Source organism: Artemia franciscana, chromosome 2 (genome assembly GCF_032884065.1).
Source record: "Artemia franciscana chromosome 2, ASM3288406v1, whole genome shotgun sequence".
Classification (NCBI taxonomy): Eukaryota; Metazoa; Arthropoda; class Branchiopoda; order Anostraca; family Artemiidae; genus Artemia; species Artemia franciscana.
This window is the reverse complement of record NC_088864.1, coordinates 4,625,081-4,652,921: the sequence shown is the minus strand read 5'-3', so window position 1 is coordinate 4,652,921 and position 27,841 is coordinate 4,625,081. Positions and strand designations below refer to the sequence as shown.

Genomic DNA, 27,841 nt, shown 5'->3' with positions numbered 1-27,841 from the left:
GCCTAGAACCAACCCTCATAGGCATGTCAAAACACAATAACGACACTTTTTCCCCTTGTGAGAAAGAAATACTGGAAAAAGGGAACATTACAAATTTAATAAAGAAAAAAGTAAATTCAAATAAAAGTTAAATTTAAGAAATCAACAACTATTCAATTTTTTCAAATATTTTTTTCACTGTTTTTAATGCTTCTTTTTTCACTTCAAGTAATTCAAGCTTTACTTTCATTTTGTCTTGATGAACTTTCATTCTTTCTTGATGAACTTTCTGTTCAAATCGTAATCGTTCCTCATGCCGTAAATTGGCATCATTACTGAGTTGTTGAAATCCTTCTGCGTTGCTAAAACATCGCCGTTTGTTGGCCCTCTTAGGCTCTGCATCTTTACTGCCTACACTTGCTTCTGGCACTGGGCTTGATTGTGATGCAAAGTTACCAGGGGTTCTCAAACTCCCCCTATTCGATGCAGTTATTGCATCAGTGCCCTCTGGCTTAGGGGCCATCAACCCTTTCATTAATTCAAAATGCTCCCAGACTACTTTCCCTGCTCCACTCCTTCCTGCCTTGTCTTTTTGATCCCTGTACTGCCTTTTCAGGTTTTTCATTTTTGTTTGGCATTGTGCTGAAGAGTAATGTATTCCATCTTCTAAGAAAGAAGCAGAGACTCTACTCCAGAAGACAGAATTCACTGGTTTCGATGCTTCCTCCTGCTCTTGATAAAGGGCAACCAGTGTCTCAATATGCTGCCTTGGCCAAGACTTTTTATCATTAGCTGCAAAAAATAAGAATGTTCAAAAATAGACATTCATGGGGAAATCGGGAGGTTGTAGTCAGCAATGGCCCAAATTAGGGAGTTAGGGACCTTCATAACACCGAAAAAGAGACCAGATTGGGATGGCATTTAAGTAACCAGGTTAGTAAACCAAAGAACAGTACCCGTCAGGATCTTCAGGTTAATATAAAAGAAACCATAATTGAACAATCCTTGAAAGTCCATGGAAAAATCTAAACACTGTTGTACCAACTAACTTGCTTATTCAAGTAGTTGATAAAGACTGCCTTGTTACTGCTGTCCTAAAATTCTACCATACTACATTCTTTTTACCATAGCTGAGACTCAAGCAGTCCTATACCTTTTAGTGTACAAGCTGCTCAAACTGTCCAATAGTGACCATGTCATGAAGCTACTGAAGAACCTATGTTTGCTGGTTCCTGTATAGCATGCAGTTAATCTTTAAATTACCTTCCTAGTACCACAAAATGCAATAGTACGAGGTATATTAAAAAAAATACGTGAAATTTTTGTCACCAAGGCATTGGTAACCGTTTTCTATGACTGTGAAGGAGATTTACTTGTGGACTTTTTAGAAGGTTGAGGGGATGTCTAGATTTCCCTAAAAATAGTGTAAAGGAAGGAAGCATCACATAAAGAAGTTATTTGACACTGAAGAAGGTTATATTGAAAATATATTGTAATTATGGAAATTATTGTATACAGAAAGATCCATTGTAATAGAAAACAATTACAAAATTCGGCTTATTTTTTTAATACCCTTACACTATCAGAAATGTGAACCACATTTAAATGGAACCAGCTGAGTATTCCTGGAAAACGTCAAGTTTACTAAAAAAAGTTTATAATCCATACTTTAGAAAACAATACACAATAGGCACAGAGAACTAGCTGATTGTTCTAACACTGGAATCTTTAAATTAGATTCAAGTTATCTTTAAATTAGACATCCAGAACTGCATTTTTTCCCACCATTTACTTCCAGCGTTCACAATTTGAAAACCCCAGGCCAAATATTCGGATTTTTCTTCACCAAGTCTTATAAACAGAAAAACACTTAACCACTTAACATCAAAACAAAGTATAACAAACTTTAACAACAAAATTTTAATTATTGTCCATTAGGGTTTATAGCACTTGAATACAACATTGCGTTTTATAGGTAAAAATTAAATACTTTTCTTAATTACCCAAGCAAATTAAAGGAATTTGCTACAAGAATGATGGTTATATTCCTATATTGCTTTCAAATAGAGGAAATCCCCTTACCAAACTAGTGGGTGAAGTGAGTCTGCTTGAGAACTGTTCTGGATACAAGTTCACCTTCGAATACCAGCAAAAACTGCATTGAATATGCTCAAGACTATCTTCTACCAATTGCAACATTTAAGAAGCGTCTGGCAAGTTATCAACCACTCAAAGTCTATTAAGATACTCCAAAAATAAATGTTAGAATGGCATACTGTTCCATTTTTAATTTCTCACAATATTTTCTGTCATTGTACACTCAAGCTTTTTCTATTCTGTTGTTACTTCTAGTAAAAGGGCAGGAAACGAACACGCCTGGAAGCTTCTGGCATTCAACACAAAGCTCATAAAGAAAGCGCTTAAGCGTGGATCAAAATGAATGAGGTTTCACTGTGCTTGTCCGAAATCCAACAAAAATATGACTCGAACCCCCGAAAAATGGGACAAAATTCTGACATCCTAGAATGAGGCTTCTCGTTTTCTCAAAAATTTATTTACCTTTGGCCTTGCTCTTTTCTATGGGAACAAGTCCAGATTGACTATCCCCTCTTAATTTATCACTTGGGAAATACTTGTACAAGCCCTTTCTCCTCTCTATTTAACATTTAGCTTTTTCACCAATATTTCTAGCAGTATTCCTAATTTTCTTCCCTAAGATACAATCAACAGAGAATGTAATGTATATATTATTTATAAGTATTTTACAGACAGAGATACGAAATAAAGAAAACAAAATTCATTAAAACATTTATAGAAAACTTCAGGCTATACACAAATTAATCATACTGGTTCAGGAAATGATTTTATAACCGATAGCCATAAAGAAAAAAAAATTGATGTTCAAAATAGCAACCACAAAATTTAAATAGGAGAAAAGCATACAAAAAGAGAAAACAAGAATTTAAAATATTTACTTGTATTTTTGAAAAACCATGGTAGCAAGAGCAGGCTAATTTAACAAAAACAAATTTTGAACTAATTACCAAATGATACATCTGAAGCAGGTTCTTCAACAGCAGGTATTTCTTGAACTGTGTCAGCATAAGATGAACTTGGAGTAAATTGATCTGTACAAAATTTATTTGAAATCGGATATAGACTTAAATCTACTCCCCAAGAGACAACATCAGCCATTGGCCATCTTTCAAAAGATGCTAGAAAAAAAGAAATGAGAATTATGAGGACAACCCATTGTGGTTATTTCAACAAAACTGATGGATAAAATTCTAGTTGATTGACTTCTTTCTATCTCAGAAAGGGGTTAGGTTAGGAAAACAAAACTTTCAGGGATGGGTCTACAAGTTAAAGTATGTCCCGGGAAGGTATTTTGAAGTACCTACCTCCACTCCTTCTCCTTCTAGAGGGCCCTGACCTTTGATGACCTTCAAAATATGTGTGTTATAAAAGTGAAACCTTGCAAAATAGATCTTCTGCTTAATTGAAATACCACAAAATTGTTTTCAGCTTCATAACTTTGCTCAGTTCCATTTTATAAGGTTTTAAAGATATGCAAATACATTTCCTGAATTTTGAAAAAAAAAATTGATATGGCCCAAAATTCTACTCAAATAACAGGAATTGCATTTTCAGAACGAAAGGCAGAGAAAAGGCAACTAATAATTGAAAATTAAGGTAAAATGTTGTTTTGTCAAAATTTCAACAGGTTCATGTAGGCAAATTTCAGGGCCCTCTAGAGGGAGAAGGAGTGGAGGTGGGTACTTTAAAATACCTTCCCGGGACATACTTTAGCCTGTAGACCCATCCCTGAAAGATTCATTTTCCTAACCTAAACCCTTTCTGAGATAAGAAGAAGTCAGTTAACTAGAATTTTACCATATATATATATATATATATATATATATATATATATATATATATATATATATATATATATATATATATATATATATATATATATAGATTAGGGGGGAGCAGTTGAAGTTCTCTGATACAAACAAATTATAGGTCTATATTAGGATTCAGGATGAAATTAATTCTAAATGTAGGTCTATGTCTAGGCTATTTCATAGCTGTCCCATTAGTGATTTAATCATAAAATTTTAGCTCAGAACTCTACTCAAATAACAGGGATTGCATTTTCAGAACTAAAGGCAGAGAAAAAGCAACTGGTAACTGAAAATTAAGGTAAAATGTTTTTTAGTCAAAATTTCAATAGGTATAGACCTGTCATGTAGGGAAATTTCAGGGCCCTCTAGAGGGAGAAGGAGTGGAGGTGGGTACTTTAAAATATCTTCCTGGGATATGCTTTAGCCTGTAGACTCATCCCAGAATGTTTCATTTTCCTAACCTAATCTAACCCCTTTTCAAGATAGCAAAAAGTCATCAAACAACTAGAATTTTACCATATATATATATATATATATATATATATATATATATATATATATATATATATATATATATATATATATCATGAAAAGAGAAATCACCAACGCAACAGCACAAATACATAAAAAAACAATAATATATATATATATATATATATATATATATATATATATATATATATATATATATATATATATATATATATATATATATATATATATATAGATTAGGGGGGAGCAGTTTAAGTTCTCTGATACAAACAAATGATAGGTCTATATTAGGATTCAGGATGAAATTAATTCTAAATGTAGGTCTAAGTCTAGGCTATTTCTTAGCTGTCCGATTAGTGATTTAATCATAAAATTTTAAATAGATTAAACTATTAGAAAAGCTACTTTTTGTTATCTTAGAGAGAGATTAGGAAAAGTAATGAGTAGAGGGAAAAAATACATCTAAAATTGAGATTGTTTAAATTGAAAATTTAGGGTAAAATAAGAAACAATGGTAATAGGAAATGTGCATTCCCAAGCTCTATTCCTAATAACACACCTTTCTAACTGATAAGAAACCTTTGTTCTGTGCATCAGAGCCTAGCCTACTAGCCTTTGAAAGCTAGGCCTAGCTCTCCAGAAAACCTTAATATTTTATAAGCACAGACAAGATTATGCTACTTACAAACTCCTAAATCTGAAGTAATCTCCAATATAACTGTATTAGTATGCTCTCTGCATATGATTTTATAAGTCTTGTCAGTATGCCTATATTCCATCTGAAATTTCTGAACTGAACTTACAAACTCAATAGACAGTTCAATTGGTAAGAAACAATGGTAGTAGGAAATGTGCTTTCCCAAGCTCTATTCCTAATAACACACCTTTCTAACTGATAAAAAACCTTTGTTCTGTGCCTCAGAGCCTAGCCTACTAGCCTTTGAAAGCTAGGCCTAGCTCTCTAGAAAACCTTAATATTTTATAAGCACAGACAAGATTATGCTACTTACATCCTAAATCTGAAGTAATCTCCAATATAACTGTATTACTATGCTCTCTGCATATAATTTTATAAGTCTTGTCAGTATGCCTATATTCCATCTGAAATTTCTGAACTGAACTTACAAACTCAATAGACAGTTCAATTGCAAATAGAACTTGAATCCCACCCTCTTCCCAAGGGACTTGATAGGCTTCCTTAGAATTATTAATCATACTACTCCACTATAAACATAGCTTATCTACAAAACCCATAGCTTATCAACAGGTGAGTCACATGCACATGGTCGTCTGACGACACAATCCTCAAATAATCTTTTTATTTGGGGGTTATAAAGTGCCAGCCCACGGACAAGTAATCTTGAGCGTTTGTGGGGATAATCCGACTAACCTCTGACGTCATATGTGTCTAAAGAAACGCTTGGATTAATCAGATTAATAATCGGACAAGTAAAGAAACGCACCCTAAGTTGCAACAAAACCTCGTCCCCGATTTTATCGCCGAAAGTGAAGTTTTCTTCCCGAAAACGCCTCGAATATTTTAGGCTTGTTCCCATATTGGTGGAAAACAAAGTGAAGCCCTGCCTAACGGCAGATGGCGGCTATTTCAAATATTTGAAACATTGTATTATTTGATATAACAAGATAGACTTTCTCCTACAGCAAGATGTTAACGATTTCAACTGCTTCTGCTACTGGTAAACTACTGAAGTCTTACAGTAAAATTATAGACAAGCTTCTCTTTGCCATCTTGGAAAGTGGTTAGGCTAGGAAAATGAAACTTTAGGGATGGATGTACCAATTAAAGCATAAACACAGGAAGATGTTTTGAAGTATCTACCTTCACCCATTCTCCCCCTGGAGGGCACTGAGTTTTGATCACTTTTGGAAATTTTTTTATAAAGTGAAACTTTGAAGTAGCCTTCAAGAAAAGTATTTTTGGTTTCACAAATTACCCAATCCCAATTTATGAGGTTTCAAATATCTGAAAATAGCCTACATTTCTTATCCTCATAGTCAGGGCTATAGCTCCAGCATTTTATGGGGCGGAGGGGGCAATAGGAGTCTATATCCTGATAGTCAAGCAGTATAGGCTTATATGGTAAAATTCTAGTTTAGTGACTTCTTGCCATCTTGGAAAGGGGTTAGATTAGAAAAATGAGACTTTCAGAGATGGGTCTACAGGCTAAAGTATGTCCCAGGAAGGTATTTTGAAGTACCTGCATCTACTCCCTCTCCCTTTAGAGGATCCTGACCTTTGATTACCTTAAGGTTAGGAAAATGAAACTTTTCGGGATGGATCTACAGGCTAAAGTATATCCCAGGAAGGTATTTTGAAGTACCTACCTCCACTCCTTCTCCTCTAGAGGGCCCTGAAATCTGCCAACAGGACAGGTCCATACCTATAGAAATTTTGACAAAACAACATTTTACCTTAATTTTCAGTTACCAGTTGCTTTTTCTCTGCCTTTAGTTCTGAAAATACAATTCCTGTTATTTGAGTAGAATTCTGAGCCATATCAATGTTTTTTTTTTCAAAATTTTGGAAATGTATTTGTACATCTTTAAAACCTTATTAATTTGGATTGAACAAAGTTGTGAAGCTGAAAACAATTTTGTTGTACTTCATTCAAGCAGAAGATCTATTTTCAAAGGCTTCATGTTTATAACACACATAGTTTTAAAGGTCAGGATTCTCTAAAGGGAGAAGGAGTAGAGGTAGGTACTTCAAAATACTTTCCTAGGACATACTTTAGCCTGTAGACACATCTCTGAAAGTTTCATTTTCCTAATCTAACCCCTTTCCAAGATAGCAAGAAGTCACTAAACTAGAATTTTACCAGCTTATATTTTTTCTTCAGACAATTGAGGGGGCAATTGCTTCCCTCTTAAGCAAAACCTCTGTTCAGAATTGCATCTTGAATCTGAGTTTAACATTCATATGCATTAGAAATAAATTTTATCTATACCTCCTCCAATGTGGAAGTAAATACCCTGAACTAGAAAATATAAGGATGGGGGCAAAGTTTATTTCCAATGCAAATGAAGGTAAAATTTGGATTTAAGATACAATTTCAAGTATAGAGATAAGTTAGTTTCTTAGATATATGAATAATCTGTTAATATAACTACTACTACTACTAATAACTTACCACAGTACCAAACTGCCTGAGGCCAACACAGCTATACATGCTCCTCCCCCAACCTAATCTATTCATTATTTCCCTCTTTACACCCTCCCAGGAACTTCCCATTTCCTTTAAATCTTTATTTGTGACATCCTCCCATCCAAGACAAGGATGACCTGTTTTCTGTGTACTCCCAGACAGTTGACCACTGTCATCACTGTAGCTTCCAGTATTCTAATCTTGATCTGCAGGCTTATCTTCCTATTCTTCCAAACTATTTTTTTAACTGTGAAAAAAGACCCTGAGCCTCAGCTATTCTACTTTTAACATCTTCACTGCTCCCACATGGTCTCCCATTGCCTTTCCTGTGCTCCTTGAGATGAGATCCATCAAAATGATTTATATAAAGAGGGGGAGAACACAACCCTGCTTAAATCCTGATTTAGTACAAAACTAGTTGCTAACCTCATTTCCTACCTCAACTGCAGCAGTATTATTCTTATACATAGCACAAATCACTTTAATGTATTTGTCTGTAATACCTAATAAGGATAAAACCTTTGCTAAAGCTCTTCTATCAGCAGAATTGAACACATGCTCATAATCTATAAAACTGAGGACCAAAGGTGTTTGACAACAAAGGCACCTCAATTATTAACCTAAGGGAATTGGTCAACACTTCCTCTACTTTTTCTAAAACTGTGCTGATCTTCTCTTAAAACTTTGTCTACAGCATCTCTTAGTCTAAAAAGTATCATATTACTAAGTAATTTACTGCCTCCAGAGACCAGACTAATGCCTTGATAATTACAACACTCAATCTTGTCACCTTTCTCATACAGGGGTTTAATTAAGGTTTTCCTACAATCATAAGGTACTTTCTCTTTTTCAAAAATCATATTCATAATCTTCAGTAGCTTTTTTCTAACCTCCAAGCCACCATGTTTAAGAAACTCATTTGTCATACTGTCAGCACATGGAGCCTTATTTCTTTTTAATCCTTTTAGTACTGTTGCTAATTCTTCCTTCACATCCAAGGTATCATAAACTTTTTCATTTTCATCTATATCTATTCCTGCAACTGTATCTTGGTTTAGCACATTCTCAAGATGTTCCACCCATCTCACTTTAACTCTTTCCTTATCACTAATTTTGGCCCCATTCCTATCTTTAACTGGGACTAGTCTGGATTGACTACTCCCTCTCAATTTATTAACATACCAGTATTGTATTTTAATATTATGCCATCTAGCTGCATCTATCCCTAAACTACTGTTTCCTTTTCCTGCACCAAATTTAACAAGGCTAGGATACCTTCTATCTCTATTTTTAACAACCTGGGCATTAAAATCTTCTTGTAAAAATATCATATTTCTACCTGGTACCCTGTCTATTGGCTCCTGTAACTGTTAGTAAAATTTATCTGAGTCACTAGTATCCCCATCAGTTGATTCAAAAGGGGCATATACTGTTATAAATGATTCCCTGAACTTTTTAGTCATAAAATGAGCAATTAGTATTCTATTATTAATACCTCCCCAGCCTAAACAAGACTTAGCAGCTTCCTTGTTCATCATGAGCCCTACTCCCTGTATATGTACCCCATCCTTCTTGCCTGAGAAAACAAATTCTATGTCACCTAATTTCATGCTTCCTACTCCTGGGATATGAGTCTCTGAAACTCCTAATAAATCCAGTTCAAACCGTCTGAATTCATCAGTCAAAATGTTGATATGACAGTCATTTTTTAACATTGTAACATTCCAATTTTCATATTCTTTAAATCATTGAAATTATTTTGATCTCAGGAAAAGCAATGATTCTGGATACCAGCATAGGAAAGGGACTGACATATCTTCTCAAGTCTACACCAAAGTGCTTAAGCCAGCTTAGAACTGGACAGCAAGAAGTCTCTGGGACCTCCAGTAAGTTTGAGATTTTGTGCAATCCTGGGTCCATCTTATTCACAACATGATTTTCAGCACTTGGTGATGCTCTTCTATCAACAAGAGTCTAAATCCTGCACAGACAGTCCCAAGCCTATTACCTCCAACTCAGTATATATTTATACCTACAAATATTAAGTACAGGGAGGCAATCCATAGTAGATAAATTAGCTAGGAAGAGGTTTTTCAGCCTAAAAACGCCCATCAAAACAAACAAAGCCCAGAAGAAATATTCAATAATCTGAATCCTGTGCAAATGCTGTGTTGTTTACTAGGCTATAATTTCCTCAAGGCCAGCCTCTCCTCAAGTGGGAAAAGTTGACTGCAAGTTTCCCAGTCTTGCAGGCACCCCAAAAGGGTTGAGGCAGCCCTTTGCAGAGGCTGTCGTCCATGGATCTGGATTTTATGCCCTACTGCAGTTGTCCTTCTATAGAGGATCCCCCCACAATAGTGTTCTGTATCACCATGCAATTTAACCCATTACTGGGAGAAGGTTTGTGACTCTAGGGACATGTGGACACCCATGTGGGCCCTGTTGAGTGTACATTTGATGGGCCTTCTTCCTCCTCCATCTGTATTTATGGCCCCAGGAGAGGGTGCCCCATTTTCTATTATGGACCCCCAGGGACAAGGTCCCCCTTGGTCCATGCCTCCTATGGACGTACTCTACATATCCGTAGGGCTTTCCCCTATCTCTTGTGCTCTACCAAAACCTTGTATGATTATCTAATAATCAACTAACTAATGCAACTAATAAATCATTGCAGTAAGTTGCAACTTTACATTTTATGCCTTCTGACTCCAAATAATTATAAATTATTTTATATATTCTATAAATTGTTTATAATAAATCCTATAAACAGTAATAAATTCTATAAGAACAGGCTAGGAAAACTTTTCCTAATTAAAAGATCTATAAATAGATGAATAAATTATAGATCAAATCTATTTATAGATCTTACAAATTTAAAATTTTCAATTTTAATTACTTTATTAATATAAACATTACCACCGAAAACTGAAAAATAAGTTATAATATTGTTTTGTCAAAATTCCAAAAGGTATGGTAAAAATAGGTATAACTTTATTATAGGTATACATTTTCCTACCTTTCAAGTAGGAGAATTTATATGGACATAGAAATCAGAAGAGGATTAACATAGTAGCCAGGTAACATGTTCCCAGGATATGTTTTTGGCCCTGGATTCATTGCTGAAAGTTTTATTTCCCTAACCCATTTCCAAGATGGCGAAAAGTAGCTCATCTAGAATTCTACCAACTACTGCCTCAAATTAGAAGTTCAAAAATTTCTGGATGTAATGTCTAGCCTAATTTCTTAATAACCCAAATTCTTACCTTAAATTGCATTGTCATAAATCAGTCTTGATTTAGTCTTTAAAGTGATAAAACCTTTTCTAGATTTTATTACCTCAAAACTCAGTAGCATCTTAAATTAATTCAGTGACCAGTGTTAATTGTATGATATTTCTTTCAAAACATTTTTATATAGATTAAAAATGTTGTAATCTACTGACCTAGTTTCTGGACATTTATTTATATTTTGTTAAAATAGATCTGTGCCAGTTTCAATTTAAATGTGCCTAGTCATTTTAATGTAACCCTAATTGTTAAGCAGGAGAGGGGGAGTCCCCTGTCACAAGTGCTGTTGTACCTGCCCAGATAGTCTCCCTTAAACTGCAGGGATCAGGTGGAATGGGGGCTGACACTTCTCTTGTTTATTGAGGTTCATCACAGAATGCTGCCAGATGGACTAGTACAGAATGATGTGCTGAATTTTGCCATAAGGATGAAATCAAAAGGAAATGCTAACACCAATATCTTCAAAACTGGCTGCAATTTTTTTGCTGAAGATATAGTAAACAAAGCAGAAAAAATATTTGGTCTTTGGCAAGGTATGCTAATTGGCAAACTGAGAGGCAGAAAGTTGCTGACACTTTGAAATTTCTTGACTATTGTGATAAGAATTCAGTGACCCTACCAAAGTTCATAATATATGATCCAGATGAAATCCGTGCAATCCTTGGTGTGGCAAGTACTACACTAATCTGAAAGGTATATGATTTATGCCTGGAACTCAAGAACTTTGTATCTACAGCTAAAATGCAGGGTCTATGCTATCCCTAAACAGGTAGAGCCCCAGACTTTGCTAATCCACAGCCACCTTATGCTGTTGTTCTCAAAATGCCAAAATCTCTTTATAACCCTGATGCTCATAATCAGTTTTCAGACAGTATTTGTCCCAACTCAGCAGAAACAAGGGAGCTAAGAAAGTTGAAACAGAACTGGAAACTGTACATCAAATTCAAATCATATGCTGAAAAAATTGTTGAGAAAATGAAAGCTAGTAAGGCTGAGGTTGTTGCTGTGCTCAAAGAGAAACTGTTTATTGCCATCCTGAAGCAGGTGCCACCTAACATGAATCATACTGATGTAGAATCCATGGTTCCAAGGGCAATAGAAATTGGTAACTTTGAGTGTTACAAGTCATGTTTTTCTTCATTTATTTTAATTCAGCAAGTGACTTTTTAGCAATTAGAATTCCAAATTTTGTTATAGTAAAGATTTATCTGCCCAAAAACTATCATGACAACCAATCTGAGAAACTTTTGGCCATTAGTGACACTTGTTTATCTAGATGGTTGCTAAAAACTAAAGAGCAGGGTTTATGCTGTATTCCAACAGGTGACTTCAGTTGTAATCTAACTGACCTGCATAATTCTTCTGGTGAGTATGATCACCCAATTATTATTTTTGTTCTGTTCAATGATGATTATGCAGTTGCACTGAAGAATGAGAGTTTTAGTACATATAATTTAGACCACGTTAGTTGTATGCCGTCTTTAACTATTTTGGAAGTTGTTAGTGATTCAAATTTTGCATCAGGCCGTTTTCCTTTGTCTTTTAGTGCTCAGATTGGTGAGTGCAGTCCTTCTTCTAACTGGCTTCCAAAAGAGCAATCTGTATTTTATGCTAATGATTGCAATGGGGCATCTCCAGATCTTTTCTAGAATACATGCAATGTATACTGTTTGATTTGTTGATGTAGATTACAAGAAAGAATGAGCATGATTCTTGAGTTGGATTGAACATTTATTGTAATGAACTTTACTCTCACACCCTAGATCTTGCAGAAAAATCATCAGCGCCTATTAGGTGAGTAAAAGTTGGAACTGAAGAGCACAGTTGGTCAACTAATTATAATTTCCAAAATGCTTGCTTTTCTGCTAAATTTTGGCTTTCAGTCTGGATTGAAGCCAATAAACTGCATGATGGGTGGCTGCAAAAACTGTATATTTATTCTAAATGCAAGTTTGTCTTGTTCAGAAGAAGTTTGGACTTGACCAAATAAGTTGTGGTCCAGTCTAGTAAAAGATATGCCAAGTCAAATACCACCTGGTATACCATTTTCTACATGGGTTGAGCATTAAAAAAGTCTACAGGATTTTATGGAATTTCCGCAGAGTAATTTTTGTTGTGCAATGAACTGTTTATGGAACTCTTAGTCCTTCTTTACCAAATGGTATTCAAGCTGGGAGTTGTCCCTGATTCTTTTCATGTGGATGATGTGCTGAGCCTGAGCTGGCCTCTGCATGAGCTAGAAGCTAATTACATGAAGTTACAATAAGAGTATGCCCATATTGGACTCCAGTTTAATGCTGAAAGGTCTGCAGTACTTTTTTTTACTTCAAACCTGATGCTGGTCAGAGTCTCACACATGGTGATTCTATTGTTGAGCTTGCAGATGATATTGTATATCTAGGCCTTCCTATCAGACAGCCAATGCTAGAGATGCAACAGTTATTATCAGAGGCAGTCTTCTTTTACGTATAGCTGTATGATGGCAAAAAAGTGAAAGTTTGATTATCATCAGTTGGCCCATGTGTACAATGCTATGGTTTTGCCTCACTATTTGTACCTTAGCCCATTTTGGTGTATTTTTGTAGCTACAGATAAACAGAAATTGGGTTCACTGTACTACAAGTATGCAAAATTTTTACTGCATTTACCACCATGGACAAGCAATAGGTTTGCTTGTCACATGCTAGCACAGTGTTACCAACTCTGAAGAAGCAATTCTGTCACAAATTGACCAATATAATTTGTTGGTCAAGACCCACTCATGAACCAATGTCTTACAGCAGTTAGCATCTGTTTTTGTTTTGTTTGAATTAGATGAATTAGTGCCTTGTGCTTTTTTGTTTTGATTTTCTTTTTGTGCTCCATGTTTTTCCATTGATGTGTATTAAATTCATTCATTCATTATCCAGCAAATAAGGAATTATCCTCTTGGTGCTGGTTAGTCAATATGTTGAGCCAATGTGTCAGCTGCATCCCATTCTTGAAGCCATGGCTTGGACAATCAATCTTTGTCCACAGCACCCTTGAACACCCTCACACTAGGGGCTGTGACTGTTCCTTTGCTTAGGGAGTTTCAGAGTCCCACAACTCTAATTGAGAAGAAGTTGTTCTGTAGTCTGGTGTTGGCTTGTTTGCAGAACAGCTTCTTGGTGCGTCCTCTAGTTCTAGATAACTGGTGGTGTTCAAGCATATTTTGTTGCAAGGACTAAGTGTGCAACATTTTGTATATCGTGATGACATCCCCGTGCTTCCATCAATAGGAGAGAGTAGGAATCTATAACTTCTCCTGGAGGGATGGACAGTCCAGGCTTTTACAACCTTCTATTTATTTAGTTGCTTGCCTTTGGACACTCTAGTTTTTTCTTGTTGCCTTTATTTAATAGGGTTGCCATAGACATACCAAATTCCAGTTTTGGTAAAACAAGTCATTTGCATAGCTAAGTCCTTGGGTCTGGAGCACTTTGGACACAGCTAACTGAGCATGTTGGTCAAACTTCAATTCATCATCCACAGTATACCCAGGTCTTGTTCAGCATGGGAGGAACTGATCATTTGCCCAACACCATCTATTCCACACACATGATACTGACCCCTCACATTCTTTCTACCAGAATTAATTTTCCTGCACTACTTAATGTTGAATTCTAACCTCCAGAGTTTAACCCAATCAGAGAGTTTGTCTAGGTCAGCTTGTAATAAGGCCTGCTCTTTGTATTTTCTTCTCTTTTTTTTGCAGGGCTGATGATTCTCGAATCATTGGCATAGATGTTAATTTTATTTATGACAGATTGTGGGGCATCATTGATATAGGTGTTAAATAATGTTGGACCAAGGATCCATGGGATTCCATTTTGCACTTCAGTACTATCTGAGGAAAATACCTAACTGGTCTCTCCATGCACTCTTACTCTCTGCCTTCTATCTTTCAAGAATACGATCACCCACTCAACAACCTTCTGGCTTAGCCTGATTGCAATTAACATTGCCTAATCTAAATTTGTGCTTACTCTGCATAATAAAATTGTTGGAGGTGAGGTGTCTGAGAATGGTAGTATTTACTATTACTTCCAGAATTCTCCAAGCAACAGATGTAATGCTAATAGGGTGGTAATTTGAAGGGTCAAATCAGCCAACTTTATGGATAGGGGTGATATTAGGATTTCACCAGTCCTGAGGCACTGTCTTTGTATCTAGGAATTTCCTGGAAAAGTACTGTAAGAGGCAAGGCCAAATCTGCATGAAATTTTGTTAATGTCTGAGGGTGTATTCTATCAGGCCCTAATAATATGTTCTGGTTTAGATTTTTCAGTCTAACCTCAACGTCATCTTTACTGACAGTAATTGGTGACATTGATTTATCAGCTGTATACTTAGGTTGTTTGGGAAGTGGATCTCTATCTGGTTAGTGAAGACTTTTTGGAACTGATTGTTCAGTGTCTCAGCTATTTCTTTGGTGCTGGTAATAGAGGCTCCATCAACAGGAAACTCAGTTACTGAGTATGTTCTGGGCTTTTTTGCAGAGAAGCATACCTCCAAGTTTCTTGGGATTTGATTTGGAAGCATCTGCAATTCATAATCTCTTGTAAGTTTTTGTGAAAGTTGTTAAGCCTTATTACAGAGTTACTTAAATATATTACACACAAATTGCAATAAATATTCTGCCCCTTTCCCAAAATATCTGAATTTACACTATTGGTAGTGTCTAGGGAGGGGGGGGGGTGTTTCTAGGATTTTAAATATTATATTTGGAAAGAGTATTGATTTTGGGATCAAATGGTACTGCTTTTCTGTTTATATTGTGTTTCCTTATGAAAATTGTGTTTCCTTACGAAGGCTCAAAATAATCAAGTAATTGTCAAGCTTAGGTTGCCTCAAGCCTTAATTTAAGCTTGTTGTAAGGCAGCAAGCTTGGACAAAGCATATATGACGCTGTCACGTTTTACCTTTCACAGCAAGCATAATGCAAGAAAATGTGCATCCTGGATAGATTAGAGAGTAATAAAACGAGCTCTAGTCATAACATACCATACCCATTGAAACTGAATTGAACCAAAGATTTATCTTGTCACTGGTTTGATCTAAGTGTATTTTAAAAGTTGCAGGCTTGAAAGAAAGACCTTCCTTGCTGAAAGGCTTGTTTCAAGTACGTTTTCATAATTTCAGGCTTGTAATAAACTTGAATAAAAGATTTCCCTTGATTGTTTTGCAAGCATTAACACTCAATTCTACAGCCCTTCTGAATGAAAAACCAGAATAAATAAAGAATAGTATCAATTGATTCCAAAATTAACGTTGTTTTGAAATATAATGGTCACTACTATGACAATTGTGCCCCCTCTCTATTAGGGCCCACTACAATACTACAAAAGAACACTAAAATAATAAAATTCCCATTTTATAGTATGTAGTATAGTATACTACTTTATAGTATAGTATATGAATCACTTTTAAATAATGTTTAGTCCAAATTCTCATTATTTTATAATGGCATACTGCAAGGACCTGGCTGAGAATCCTGCCAGGTCCTTGCATTTGCTATTATAATTATAACCATTATATTTAGAAAAAGTTTTGAATAGGGCATTCAAAGGTACTACCCCTTTGTCTACCCTTTGCCTGAGGCCAACTAAAAAAGACTAGTTAATTATGGGCGAAATATTCGTTTGATTTTTGTTCTCTTTGTTTCCACAGTTTTTTTACTGGCCATTGACCCATTTGCTTTTTCCAGATTAATTTCTTTGTTGTTGATAAGCATCTTTGAGAACCGGGAATAAACCTGAGAAAATCGTAATGTAACTCAAGCAATTTAACTATTAAAATCAAGTAATGTAATTATTAAATTAATTCTTTGTTACAGGAAATCCACGAAATAAAACTGCTTTAAAACCTGGCAGATCTCTAATGGACTGGGTAAGGCTAACCCAATCAGGAGTTGATTTAACTGGCTTGAAAGGGAGGAAGATTGAAGTAACTATAGAGGAGTTGCAGAAGCACAGTCAAATAGATGATATTTGGATGGCCATAAAAGGTAGGTTAGTCATATGTATTATAGCCTTTAAATAGCTGTTAATGGGTGTGCCCCCCTGGATACTTGCTTCAATCCCATCAAAGATTTTCACATTCCTTGTCATTTTTGTTATACCTGGGCTTTTCAAGATTTTATTCTAAATGACATCCATTTTTACTCAGCAATTTACCAAATAAGTATGTTAGAGTGATTAAGGCCAAAGAACAATAATTCTGCAGTTAAGGTGGTAGTTGTTTTGGTGAATCAAAATTTAAGCTGGGCTGTGTCTTACCCCAGTTTAGATGGAAATTATCCTAAGAAAGAGAACAAGGGCTATGGGAGTAAATTGTATTAAATAGCATCGAAATCGATTGAATGTCCTTGAGAAATGTAAAGTCTCTGGCAAGTATTTATTAGGCTGTTATTATTATGAATACAAAAGTCCCTAATGTAGACCTATTGATTATATTCCATATTCATATTTCTGTATGCCAAAATATTAATTTAAGGAATTACTTCAAAGACTTATTTCTTGAATCTAGCTTATTGTTGCTAATAGAGATTGGTGTAATCATAGTCAAAAGATGCTGAAGACTAGTTGCACAGTTATTTGGGAAGCACTAGATTATAAACATAAAATAGATTTTAAATTTAATACATTCTTCCGTTTAACACTGAACACGTTTGTTTGACAATTCTATTGCTACACACACGCTTGATCTTGTATACATATATATAGTAAAAGAGCCAAGTTTCATGTCAATAGACATGACAGGTTTTCTGTTCACAAATCTTTTGTTGATAAATCCCAAAAATAATTCTTAAAAAAATTAAAATTTTGTTTTTGTTATGTTCATAGCCTATGAGAATGCTTGTAACTTATTTAACGCCTAATAGAAGAAGAAGCCTATTCTTGCTACCAAACAGATTTTCAGAAAAGCCATGTACGTAATCTAAAAACGAAAACATATAATATAGGAATTAAATTCCCATATTTACATCACAATAGCACCTACTGAAAGATCACTATAGCTTCACTAGCATTAAAAATTCACCAAAAAATCACATAACTACAGATACTAAATTCAGGCATTTTGTCTATAAAAATGCTAAAATAGTACCGCCACTACAAGTTGATTTGTCAAAAGGTATTGACAAATCACTAATGTGCTACAAATATATTAAGTTTTGTGCAAAAAAAGATGCAGCATTTTTGCAATACATAGTAGATCTAAATAACGGTCTTTATTGTTTGCAGGTGTTGTCTATAATGTCACTTCCTATGTCGAATACCATCCAGGTGGAGCAGATGAATTGCTTAGAGGAGCTGGAAAAGATGCCACGGATCTTTTCAATGAGGTAACTCTTTCATAAAGACGTAAGCTTTTCTATACTGTTTTGTCCCTAAGATATGTGTTTCCTTGAGGATTGGTAAATCATCCAGGTGGAGAGAAGAGTTGCTTAGAGGAGCTGGAAAAGATGCCACGGATCTTTTCGATGAGGTAACTCTTTCATAAAGACGTAAGCTTTTCTATACTGTTTTGTCCCTAAGATATGTGCTTCCTAGAGGACTGGTAAATCATCCAGGCAGAGCAGATGAGTTGCTTAGATTAGCTGGAAAAGATGCCATGGATCTTTTCAATGAGGTAACTCTTTCATAAAGACGTAAGCTTTCCATACTGTTTTGTCCCTAATATATGTGTTTCCTAGAGTATTGGTAAATCATCCAGGTGGAGGGGAAGAGTTGCTTAGAGGAGCCGGAAACGATGCCACGGATCTTTTCAATGAGATAACTCTTTCATCAAAACATAAGCTTTTCTATACTGTTTGTCTTCAAGAAATGTGTTTCCTTGAGGATTGATAAATTATCCAGGTGGAGGAGAAGAGTTGCTTAGAGGAGCCGGAAAAGATACCACAGATCTTTTCAATGAGGTAACTCTTTCATAAAGACGTAAGCTTTTCTATACTTTTTTTTCCCTAAGATGTGTGTTTCCTTGAGGAATGGTAAATCATCCAGATGGAAGAGAAGAGTTGCTTAGAGGAGCCGGAAAAGATGCCACGGATCTTTTCAATGAGGTAACTCTTTCATAAAGACGTAAGCTTTCCATACTGTTTTGTCCCTAAGATATGTGTTTCCTAGAGTATTGGTAAATCATCCAGGGGGAGGGGAAGAGTTGCTTAGAGGAGCCGGAAACGATGCCACGGATCTTTTCAATGAGATAACTCTTTCATCAACACATAAGCTTTTCTATACTGTTTGTCTTCAAGAAATGTGTTTCCTTGAGGATTGATAAATTATCCAGATGGAAGAGAAGAGTTGCTTAGAGGAGCTGGAAAAGATACCACAGATCTTTTCAATGAGGTAACTCTTTCATAAAGACGTAAGCTTTTCTGTACTGTTTTTTCCCTAAGATATGTGTTTCCTTGAGGAATGGTAAATCATCCAGATGGAAGAGAAGAATTGCTTAGAGGAGCCGGAAAAGATACCACAGATCTTTTCAATGAGGTAATTCTTTCATAAAGACGTAAGCTTTTCTATACTGTTTTTTCCCTAAGATATGTGTTTCCTTGAGGAATGGTAAATCATCCAGATGGAAGAGAAGAGTTGCTTAGAGGAGCTGGAAAAGATGCCATGGATCTTTTCAATGATGTAACTCTTTCATCAAGACATAAGCTTTTCTATACTGTTTTGTCCCTAAGATATGTGTTTCTTTGAGGATTGGTAAGCTATAGAATTTGAATATAGCTTGACACTTGGTATGCCAGTTACACAACAGATACGGAATAAAAGATAGATCTATTGAAACAGTTACCTTTTTAATTTCAGCACACCGTGCTGAACTTATGTTTATACAGTGTTGAGGATTTCGTTTCCAGTGGTTTTCTTTCTTCTGGTGCACCCAGTACAGAGGCAATGACTTGTAGAATGACTTGTAGAAACACATCTAAATCCATTTTTCAGTATAAGTCCAACTTTCCAATATATTTGCCACTCTCCCGACGTACTATCCAATATAATTCCCAACTATCAAATATATTGGACAACTTTCCAATATATATACCACTAGCAAATATAATGGACGATTTTCCATTATAATTGCAAATCCGAGCGTGATTAACAGTGAATAACCTGAAAGAACCTCAACACAACAATTCCATTTTAATTCAATACCAAACCAAATAACGAACTGTGTATTGGCCCAATATGAAAGGCACCCACATAGGCAAAATACGTAAACAAATAATAAAAACACTATAAATAGTAATATTCCTATGCTGACAAACATCTAGATGGGGTACCAACATATGTATGAACATAAAACACATTTAAATCCATTTTTCAGTATAAGTCCAACTTTCCAATATATTTGCCACTCTCCCGACGTACTATCCAATATATTTCCCAACTAACAAAATATATATTGCTCTATGAGCTTAGTTTTAATATTTGTAGGATATTGTCCATATTTTGATAACCTTTTCGTATTTGCTAATTTATCTTCCTTCTTAGGTACATAGATGGGTTAACATTGAGTCCATGCTTTCGAAATGTGTTGTTGGAAAGCTACTGCCATCCTTCATTAAACCAGTATTACCTTCAGTAATTAATTTGAAAAATGGTGTCATGGAACAAATTTCTAAACCAGGTTTGTATGAATTATAGTTTCTTTAATTTTTTTTTTTTTTTAGTATTTTGCTATTTTTGTATATTGAGGGCCAGCGAGAGCCATTAATTGGCTTGGTGACCAATTTTTTCGTGTCCCAGTCTCCAAAAAGTAAATTAAGAAAACAATAGGTCCACGGCTGGTATGAAGAAAAAAAAGAAAAAAAAAAGTCAAATATCTCATTTGCAGCAGAATAAGGCGTCCTCAGTGTTGAAAAGGGAAAGAGTTTAAAAAAAAAGAAAAAAAAAGGAAAAATCGATAATAATTAAAACTAAAGTGATTAAATAGAAAAAAAAAAAAAAAAAAATAAGCCAACATTTACAATTAATCCTAGCACAATCCTTGGTACGAAAAATCAATGTATAGAATTTTGCAAAAAGCCAAAGAAACAAGTGTATAATCAACCAGTTAATAACTCCTATCACAATTAGAAGAAAGAGGACGGCTTTTTGTGATAATATTCTTTTGCTTGTTCTTCTTTTTCTTCCTATTAGCTGTGGGCCTGGTCTTTGATGATTCACTTCTTTGGTTTTGTTATAATAGGCCAGTTGAGCTTTAGATAATTTGTTTTTGCAGTTTACTAACCAGTGCAAATGCATGTGAAATATCATAGCAGCAGCTCTGGGTATTTTGATTGTAAACTGCACGCAATATCCCTTGAGACCTCTACTGTACTTTTATTTTTGGGTATATTTGTAAATGTTCTAAAAGTTTGTGAGCTGATGCTGGATTCTTTTAGTTTTCTACTAAATAGAAAACAACAATCATGAAAAAAATCAAATCAAAAATGATTTGGTAACAAACTAAACAAAATATAGTTCAACTTGTAAGGATTATTTAAAAAAGAAAGAACAGAAGACATGAAAAACACATATAATTTTGAAGTATCCTTCCCTTGTTAGGAAGTAGATTTATCAGTAACAATTGAACTCAAATTAGAGAATGCTCTTTCTAAAACAATATTATTTTCTAATATATGTGCAAGTCAATGACTAATATATTACTATACTAAAAAATTTGAAAAAAATTGCAATCAAAATTTATTTGTCCAGAAGTATGGCTTGTATGTGTTGAAGTAAAAGTAAGAATAAAAAACAAAACGATTGAGAAGTAAAGACACAGAGAAAAGAAGAGAAGAGAGAATAATTAGTATGTAGGAACGAGAGTATTTTGGCGTGAATAGACACAATTCAATTCAATTCATTTATTAACAAAAAAAAAAACAAACAAATCCCACACTGTAAACTAACTACACCCTAAGAGAGCACTGTCCGTAACGGGTGACACTATTCATTTAATCATCAAGAAAAGAAATATAAGGTAAGAAAAGAAGAAGAAGGGAAAAGAAAACAAACGTAAATGAATAAAACAAAATATAGATAACTATCGGTACAAGAAATTATGATCTAATTCAATATATTCCAATAAGAAGCTTTGAATATTACTTTTGAACTCTGGTAGGCTATTAGCATTTCTCAAAGTATTTGGCAAATAATTCCATATTTTCGGTCTGGTAAATTTGATTGAAAAACCAGATGACGTGAGACGTCTCGTTTCTGCAACTAGTTGCAATGCATATCGAGTATCATGTTGGTGAATTTCATCATTCCTTCGAAAAGCCGACATAAACGACTCAGGTGCGGTATTTGTGCTTACTTTATATAAAGTTTCGGCAATCTTTTTTTCTCGAAGTCAAGCCACATATAATATCTTAAGTTTTATTAAAAACGTCTTCACACTCTGACGAGCTCAAGCTTGCAAATTGCACGTATAGCTTTATTCTGAAGAATTTGAACTTGCTTCCATTCTGTCTTATAATTTGAAGCCTAAATGCTTGTTCCATATAAAAGATATGAGTGGAATAGACTGAAATATAGGATCAGTAATATTTATGGGGAAAAATAAATTTCAGTCTATGGAGAATACCAGCCGCTATTGACAGCTTCATACAAAAAAATTTAATGTGGATTGCCGAATCCAGCTTTTCATCAATTATTATACCTAAATATTTAATGTGGTCAACTCGTTCAATTTCTTCGTGGTCTGCCGTATTTATCGTGCTGTCGCAAACTGGGTCATGTCCATGTTTAAAAATTATATACTTCATCTTTTTTTACTAAGGTAAGGCAACAGCTCTTCAAAGAATTAAGTTGCTGCCTGGAGGCAAACTTCAGCGTGTGTAATTAGTTGCTCACGGTTTTTATGTGTTAGAAATAGTACTGTGTCGTCCGCAAAATCTATTATATATGCAAAGGGGATATCAGCCGAAAGTTCATTCACATAAATTAAAAAAAGTAATGGTCCAAGAACTGATCCCTGGGGCATCCCACAAGTTACATCGAATGAATCTGATAAGACACCATTAGCAAGTATTTTACAACGTCTATTTGTTAAATATGGCCGAATCCATTCAAGAACTGCCGAGTTTATCCCATATCCTTCTAATTGTTCAAGAAGGATGTCAAAATCAATGCAATCAAAAGCTTTTGTTAAATCTAGAAAAATTGCCAGACAATATAAACACAGCAAACAAAAAGAATATTTTTTGTTGTGCTTTTACAATTTGGAATTAAGATAAGAAGAGAAATAAGATATAGAAGGGAAACGTAAAATAACTAATAAAAAATATTAAGTGAAATAGATAAGCTGGTGAAAAAGCACACATAAAAAAGAAAAGAAGACTGACAGTCTTGCCATAAATATTGAAACAAGGTATTTAACTAAAAAAAAAAAAAAATATACTACCGGTATGATTTCAAAATTTTTTGGACATTTTGTTATTGATGTTATGAACTACAAATTACGAAAAAAAAATATTCAAAATCGCCACCGTTTGCCTGAATACACCGACGAAGTATGTTAAGCCATTCATCGATTGCTGTACAGACGACCTCTCGAGGAAAATTGTCCACGGCTTCTATCAGTTCCTGCTTCAATGAATCCAGATTATGGTGACGTCTTGTACAGACCAAGCCCTGTAAAACTGACCACAATCTGTAGTCAAGTGGATTAAGGTCTGGGCTGGCAGACGGCCAATGGTCACTGCTAATAAATTCAGGTACATGATTTTTAGGCCACTCTTGAGCAGTTTTTGCCTTATGTACAGGTGCAGAGTCCTGTTGGAATATCCATGATCTATTTGGAAATATGGTTTTCTTTAGAGGCTTCTCTACACTCGTTAAAATGTCCCGCTGATAATTTCTCGCCACCGTTTTAACTTTCTTTTCACAAAAATGTATGACGATGTCATAGGACACCACCCCAACCAAACCATCACTAAGGCAGGATAACGACCTCGTTCGATCCTTGGCACCAGTTAGTTGGCTTCCTTGGATGACCGAAGTAGGCTTCCATGGATGAACGTACATAAACTCTGTCTTTTTATTTATTGAAAGTTTCCTCCACAGTAAAAATTTTTTCATCTATCAAGACAATTTCTTTCTAACACTCTTTACCGTACAACGATGACAGATGTCTTGATTTTTTCTCCTACTTTTTTTAATGTCCTGTTTGTTGTTTGAAAGCACCAAGTCCTTTAACGTTTGTTTGATAATACTACTCATGGTTCTCGGCGCAATACCCATTTTCTGAGCCTTGATGTTTTGTTTTTGGACAGGATTTCGATTACTTCTTGATCCAGAAGCGTTATGTCAATGTTCTCGCGTACAAATCACGCCGTATCTTTTGCGGTCACTTACTCCTCCCGGATACAAAAACAACTTAACTGTAAGATACACAAAAACACGCGTAATATTTACCAGTTTTAGTAACTTAAAAATACGAGCACTTTCAATTCCACAGTTTTGAAGACCGATCACGACAACACGGTTAACTTTGTCTGCCTACTCCGTGGTAAGGCTTTGAGCCAGACTGGAACGTTTTGGCGCATTTTTAGTGTACATGTCAACTGTCAGTAATGCCACCATAACTGTTCAGTTTGTACTTTTATCAGTTACATTTAACATTTAGACTTGTATCATTTGACAGGACATATATATATATATATATATATATATATATATATATATATATATATATATATATATACACATATATATCTATATATATAAAAATAAGTTGTCTGTGTGTGGATCTGTGGATCAGGTGACGTCATGTTTGTCCGCATATGACGTCTGAATTATTTCACACTAATACAAAAGAAGAAAAAAACTAAAAAAGGTAAAAACTACAAAAAAACTAAAAAGAAAAAAAAACTAAAAAAGCTAAAAAACTAAAAAAAACTAAAAAAAGGTAAAAATCTAATAACTAAAAAAAAACTGAAAAAAATAAAAAAAGGCAAAAACTACAAAAAAAATAAAAACTAATAAAAAAACTAAAAAAGCTAAAAAACTAAAAAACTAAAAAAACTAAAAAAAAATAAAAAAAGGTAAAAAACTAAAAAAAACTAAAAACTAAAAAAGAAAAAAACTAAAAAAAAGGAAAAAACTGAAAAATAAAAGAGAAAAAGAAAACTAAAAAAATATGAATAAATATATATAAAAATAAGTTGTTTGTGGGTTATGTCTGTCTGTCTGTCTGTCGAGTGACGTCGTGTTTGTCCGCATATGACGTCTGAATTATTTCACACTAATACAAAAGAAGAAAAAAAACTAAAAAAGGTAAAAACTACAAAAAAAACTAAAAAGAAAAAAACTAAAAAAGCTAAAAAACTAAAAAAAACTAAAAAAAGGTAAAAAACTAAAAACTAAGAGAAAAAGAAAACTAAAAAAATATTAATAAATATAAAAAATATAAATATAAATATAATATAAATTAGCAATCAACAAAGCACCGAGACACAAATGACGACCGGGACACAGGGAGTATAAATGACGACCAGGACATAAGTAAAAAAAAAACTAAAAAAACTAAAAAAATGGTAAAAACTACAAAAAAACTAAAAACTAATAAAAAAACTAAAAAATCTAAAAATCTAAATAAACTAAAAAAGAAAAAAAAGAAAAAAGGAAAAAAATAAAGGAGAAAAACAAAACTAAAAAACGAATGTATATACAGACCGGGGCACCGGGATACAAATGAAGACCGGGACACAGGGAATATAAATGACGACCGGGACACAGGGACACAACTACAATGGGGACGCCGGGGGGCACAGGGGGATATAAATGACGACCAGGACACCGGGACACAAGGAATATAAATGACGCCCGGGACACTCAAAGAGAAATCACAGACTGGAACACCGGGACACAAATGACGACCGGGACACAGGGAATATAAATGACGACCGGGACACAGGGACATAACTACAAAGGGGACGCCGGGGTGCACAGGGGGATATATAAATGACGATGGCGACTCAGGGAATGGTCGATTAGCAATCACCATCAACAAAGCTCAAGGGCAATCATTAGAATCATGAGGTATAGATCTGAATACGGATTGTTTTCCCATGGACCATTATATGTTGCATGTTCAAGAGTCGGTAAACCTGAAAATCTATTTATATGCACAGACAATGGGACAGCAAAGAATGTTGTATATTCGCAAGTTTTACGTAGTTAAAAACATATATATATATATATATATATATATATATATATATATATATATATATATATATATATATATATATATATATCTATATTCACAGGTGGGACATAGGGACACAACTACAATGGCGCGTAACGACTTACGCGCGCGGGGGGGCTTGGGGGGGGGCGCAAAGCGCCCCCACCAACTAGGTGTTGGGGTGGCGCGAAGCGCCACCCCAACAGCTAGTATATATATATATATATATATATATATATATATATATATATATATATATATATATATATATATATATATATATATATATATATATATATATATATATATATATATATATATATATATATATATATATATATATATATATTTCTCTCTCTCTCTTTCTCTCTGTCTCTATCTGTTCTTTTCTTGCTTCCCCTTTTTCTACCACTTCTTTCTGGTATTCTTTTTCTCAATTTACTTTGTATTTGGTCGTATATGAACGATTTTGATTTCAAATGACAAACAAAATTTTTTTGGCAGTAAATTGACTCTCTCTCTCTCTCTATCTCTCTCTCTCTCTCTCTCTCTCTTTTTATCCCTCTATTTCTGAATCTGTTCGTCTCTTGCTTCCCCTTTTCTACTGCTTCTTTTTGGTATTTTTTTTTCTCAATGTGTTTTCTATTTGGGTGTATATGAACGATTTTGATTTCAAATTATAAACAAGATGTTTTTGACAGGAAATAGAGTACAAGTACCACGTCCTGCTGCAAAACCACTGCCAACCTTTGATTGGTTCCAGACGCCTGACATTGTTAGTCTTTGTGTCTACACTAAAACATCGAACCTCCAACCGTATGATGTTGCCTTTGATCTTACTCCATTGACTTTTACTGGTTACATAAACACCTCTGCAGGTGTATTTAAAATAAATCTAAGTTTTTTCAATAAAGTCGTGCCGGAATGTACCCCAAAAATACTTGTTAGAACTGGAAAAGTTGAATTTGTTGTTCCTAAATGTACCAAACAGCTTTGGCCAAGCTACGGTAAAGCTGAAATACATCACTGCCAAATTTTGAATACTCAAGTATGGATTAAGTCAAAATTAATTCATCGAGAAAAGCTGAACCACAACACTTGGAGTTTATCATTACAGCTTGATGATAGTTTTAAATGTAACGTCCCTGTCGGTGGTCATGTCTCTCTAAGAATAGACGAAAAAATTTCAGCAAAATACACACCACTAATATCGTCAATTTTCGGGTCAGAATCTGTCCCGGATATGAGCAATAAACTTCATTTCATCATAAAAGTGTATCCAAAGGGGAACTTTACCTCTCGACTGAAGGATATTCAGCTAGATCAAGTGGTGATGGTTAGTCTACCAGAGTCACCGTTTGGTATTCAAAAAATCGAAGGACGCCAGAAACTGCTCTGTCTTGCTGCTGGAACTGGCATTACTCCAATGGTTCGACTTGTAAGAGAAGCATTGAATAGGGATAGCTTTAAGTAAGTGGATTTTTCTGGTATTTCCAATTAAACACATCGGAACTTATTATTATTGTTGTGGACTGCGTGATTATAATATATGGTTCTGTTCTTTTTTGGTATTGGATATTCTTCAGTCCAGTACTTCGTGTTTATATATTTTTTTCTTTTTCTAGATAGTGGCTTCTACTTGATTATTTCTCCTCACTTTCAATCCTTCTATTGTTATTTTTTTTTATAGAAGTCTATTGCAAAAAAGGGATTAACGAAGTTGTAGAACTTCGATCTGTTTTTCTTCTAAACCTTAAATAGAAAAAACATACACTTTTAAACATTTTAAAGGCCCTCTCTGGGA

General features: G+C 34.6%; 2 protein-coding genes across 6 annotated transcripts in view; one reads left to right on the top strand and one right to left on the bottom strand.

Annotated features, from left to right (window-relative positions):
* Positions 1-77: 77 nt before the first annotated feature.
* On the bottom strand, positions 78-5,671 carry LOC136036256 (uncharacterized). Of its 3 annotated transcripts, none has more exons than XM_065718406.1 (3): positions 5,630-5,671; positions 3,024-3,194; positions 78-771 (listed from the first exon to the last, which is right to left on the bottom strand). In XM_065718406.1, the coding sequence occupies exons 1-3, from the start codon at positions 5,631-5,633 to the stop codon at positions 149-151; spliced, it is 798 nt and encodes a 265-aa protein (XP_065574478.1). In that variant the 5' UTR covers positions 5,634-5,671; the 3' UTR covers positions 78-148. The 3 variants fall into 3 exon arrangements, with proteins under 3 accessions (XP_065574478.1, XP_065574462.1, XP_065574468.1); XM_065718390.1 differs by lacking the exon at positions 5,630-5,671 and adding an exon at positions 5,390-5,623; XM_065718396.1 differs by lacking the exon at positions 5,630-5,671 and adding an exon at positions 5,065-5,172.
* Positions 5,672-5,965: 294 nt separating this feature from the next.
* Positions 5,966-27,841, top strand: part of LOC136036244 (cytochrome b5 reductase 4-like) — a 31,263-nt gene continuing 9,387 nt past the window's right edge. Inside the window, exons 1-5 of one of the 3 annotated variants that reach the window (XM_065718360.1) lie at positions 5,966-6,076; positions 16,691-16,861; positions 18,099-18,199; positions 20,352-20,487; positions 26,739-27,507. In XM_065718360.1, coding sequence (XP_065574432.1) covers positions 6,046-6,076; positions 16,691-16,861; positions 18,099-18,199; positions 20,352-20,487; positions 26,739-27,507 — 1,208 coding nt within the window. In that variant the 5' untranslated portion in view covers positions 5,966-6,045. Of the gene's footprint in view, positions 6,077-16,690; positions 16,862-18,098; positions 18,200-18,725; positions 18,917-19,158; positions 19,347-20,351; positions 20,488-26,738; positions 27,508-27,841 lie in introns of those variants that run through there. The other 2 variants (XM_065718369.1, XM_065718375.1) reach the window with 2 other exon arrangements.

Bases quoted from the DNA above. Each gene is read 5' to 3' on its own strand.
- LOC136036256 (XM_065718390.1), bottom strand. From the start codon at position 5,594: ATGATTAATAATTCTAAGGAAGCCTATCAAGTCCCTTGGGAAGAGGGT. The intron at 3,195-5,389 runs GTAAGTAGCATA...CTTTTTTTCTAG, and splicing joins GATTACTTCAGATTTAGGAT to CATCTTTTGAAAGATGGCCA. The intron at 772-3,023 runs GTAATTAGTTCA...TATTTTTTGCAG, and splicing joins TGCTTCAGATGTATCATTTG to CTAATGATAAAAAGTCTTGG.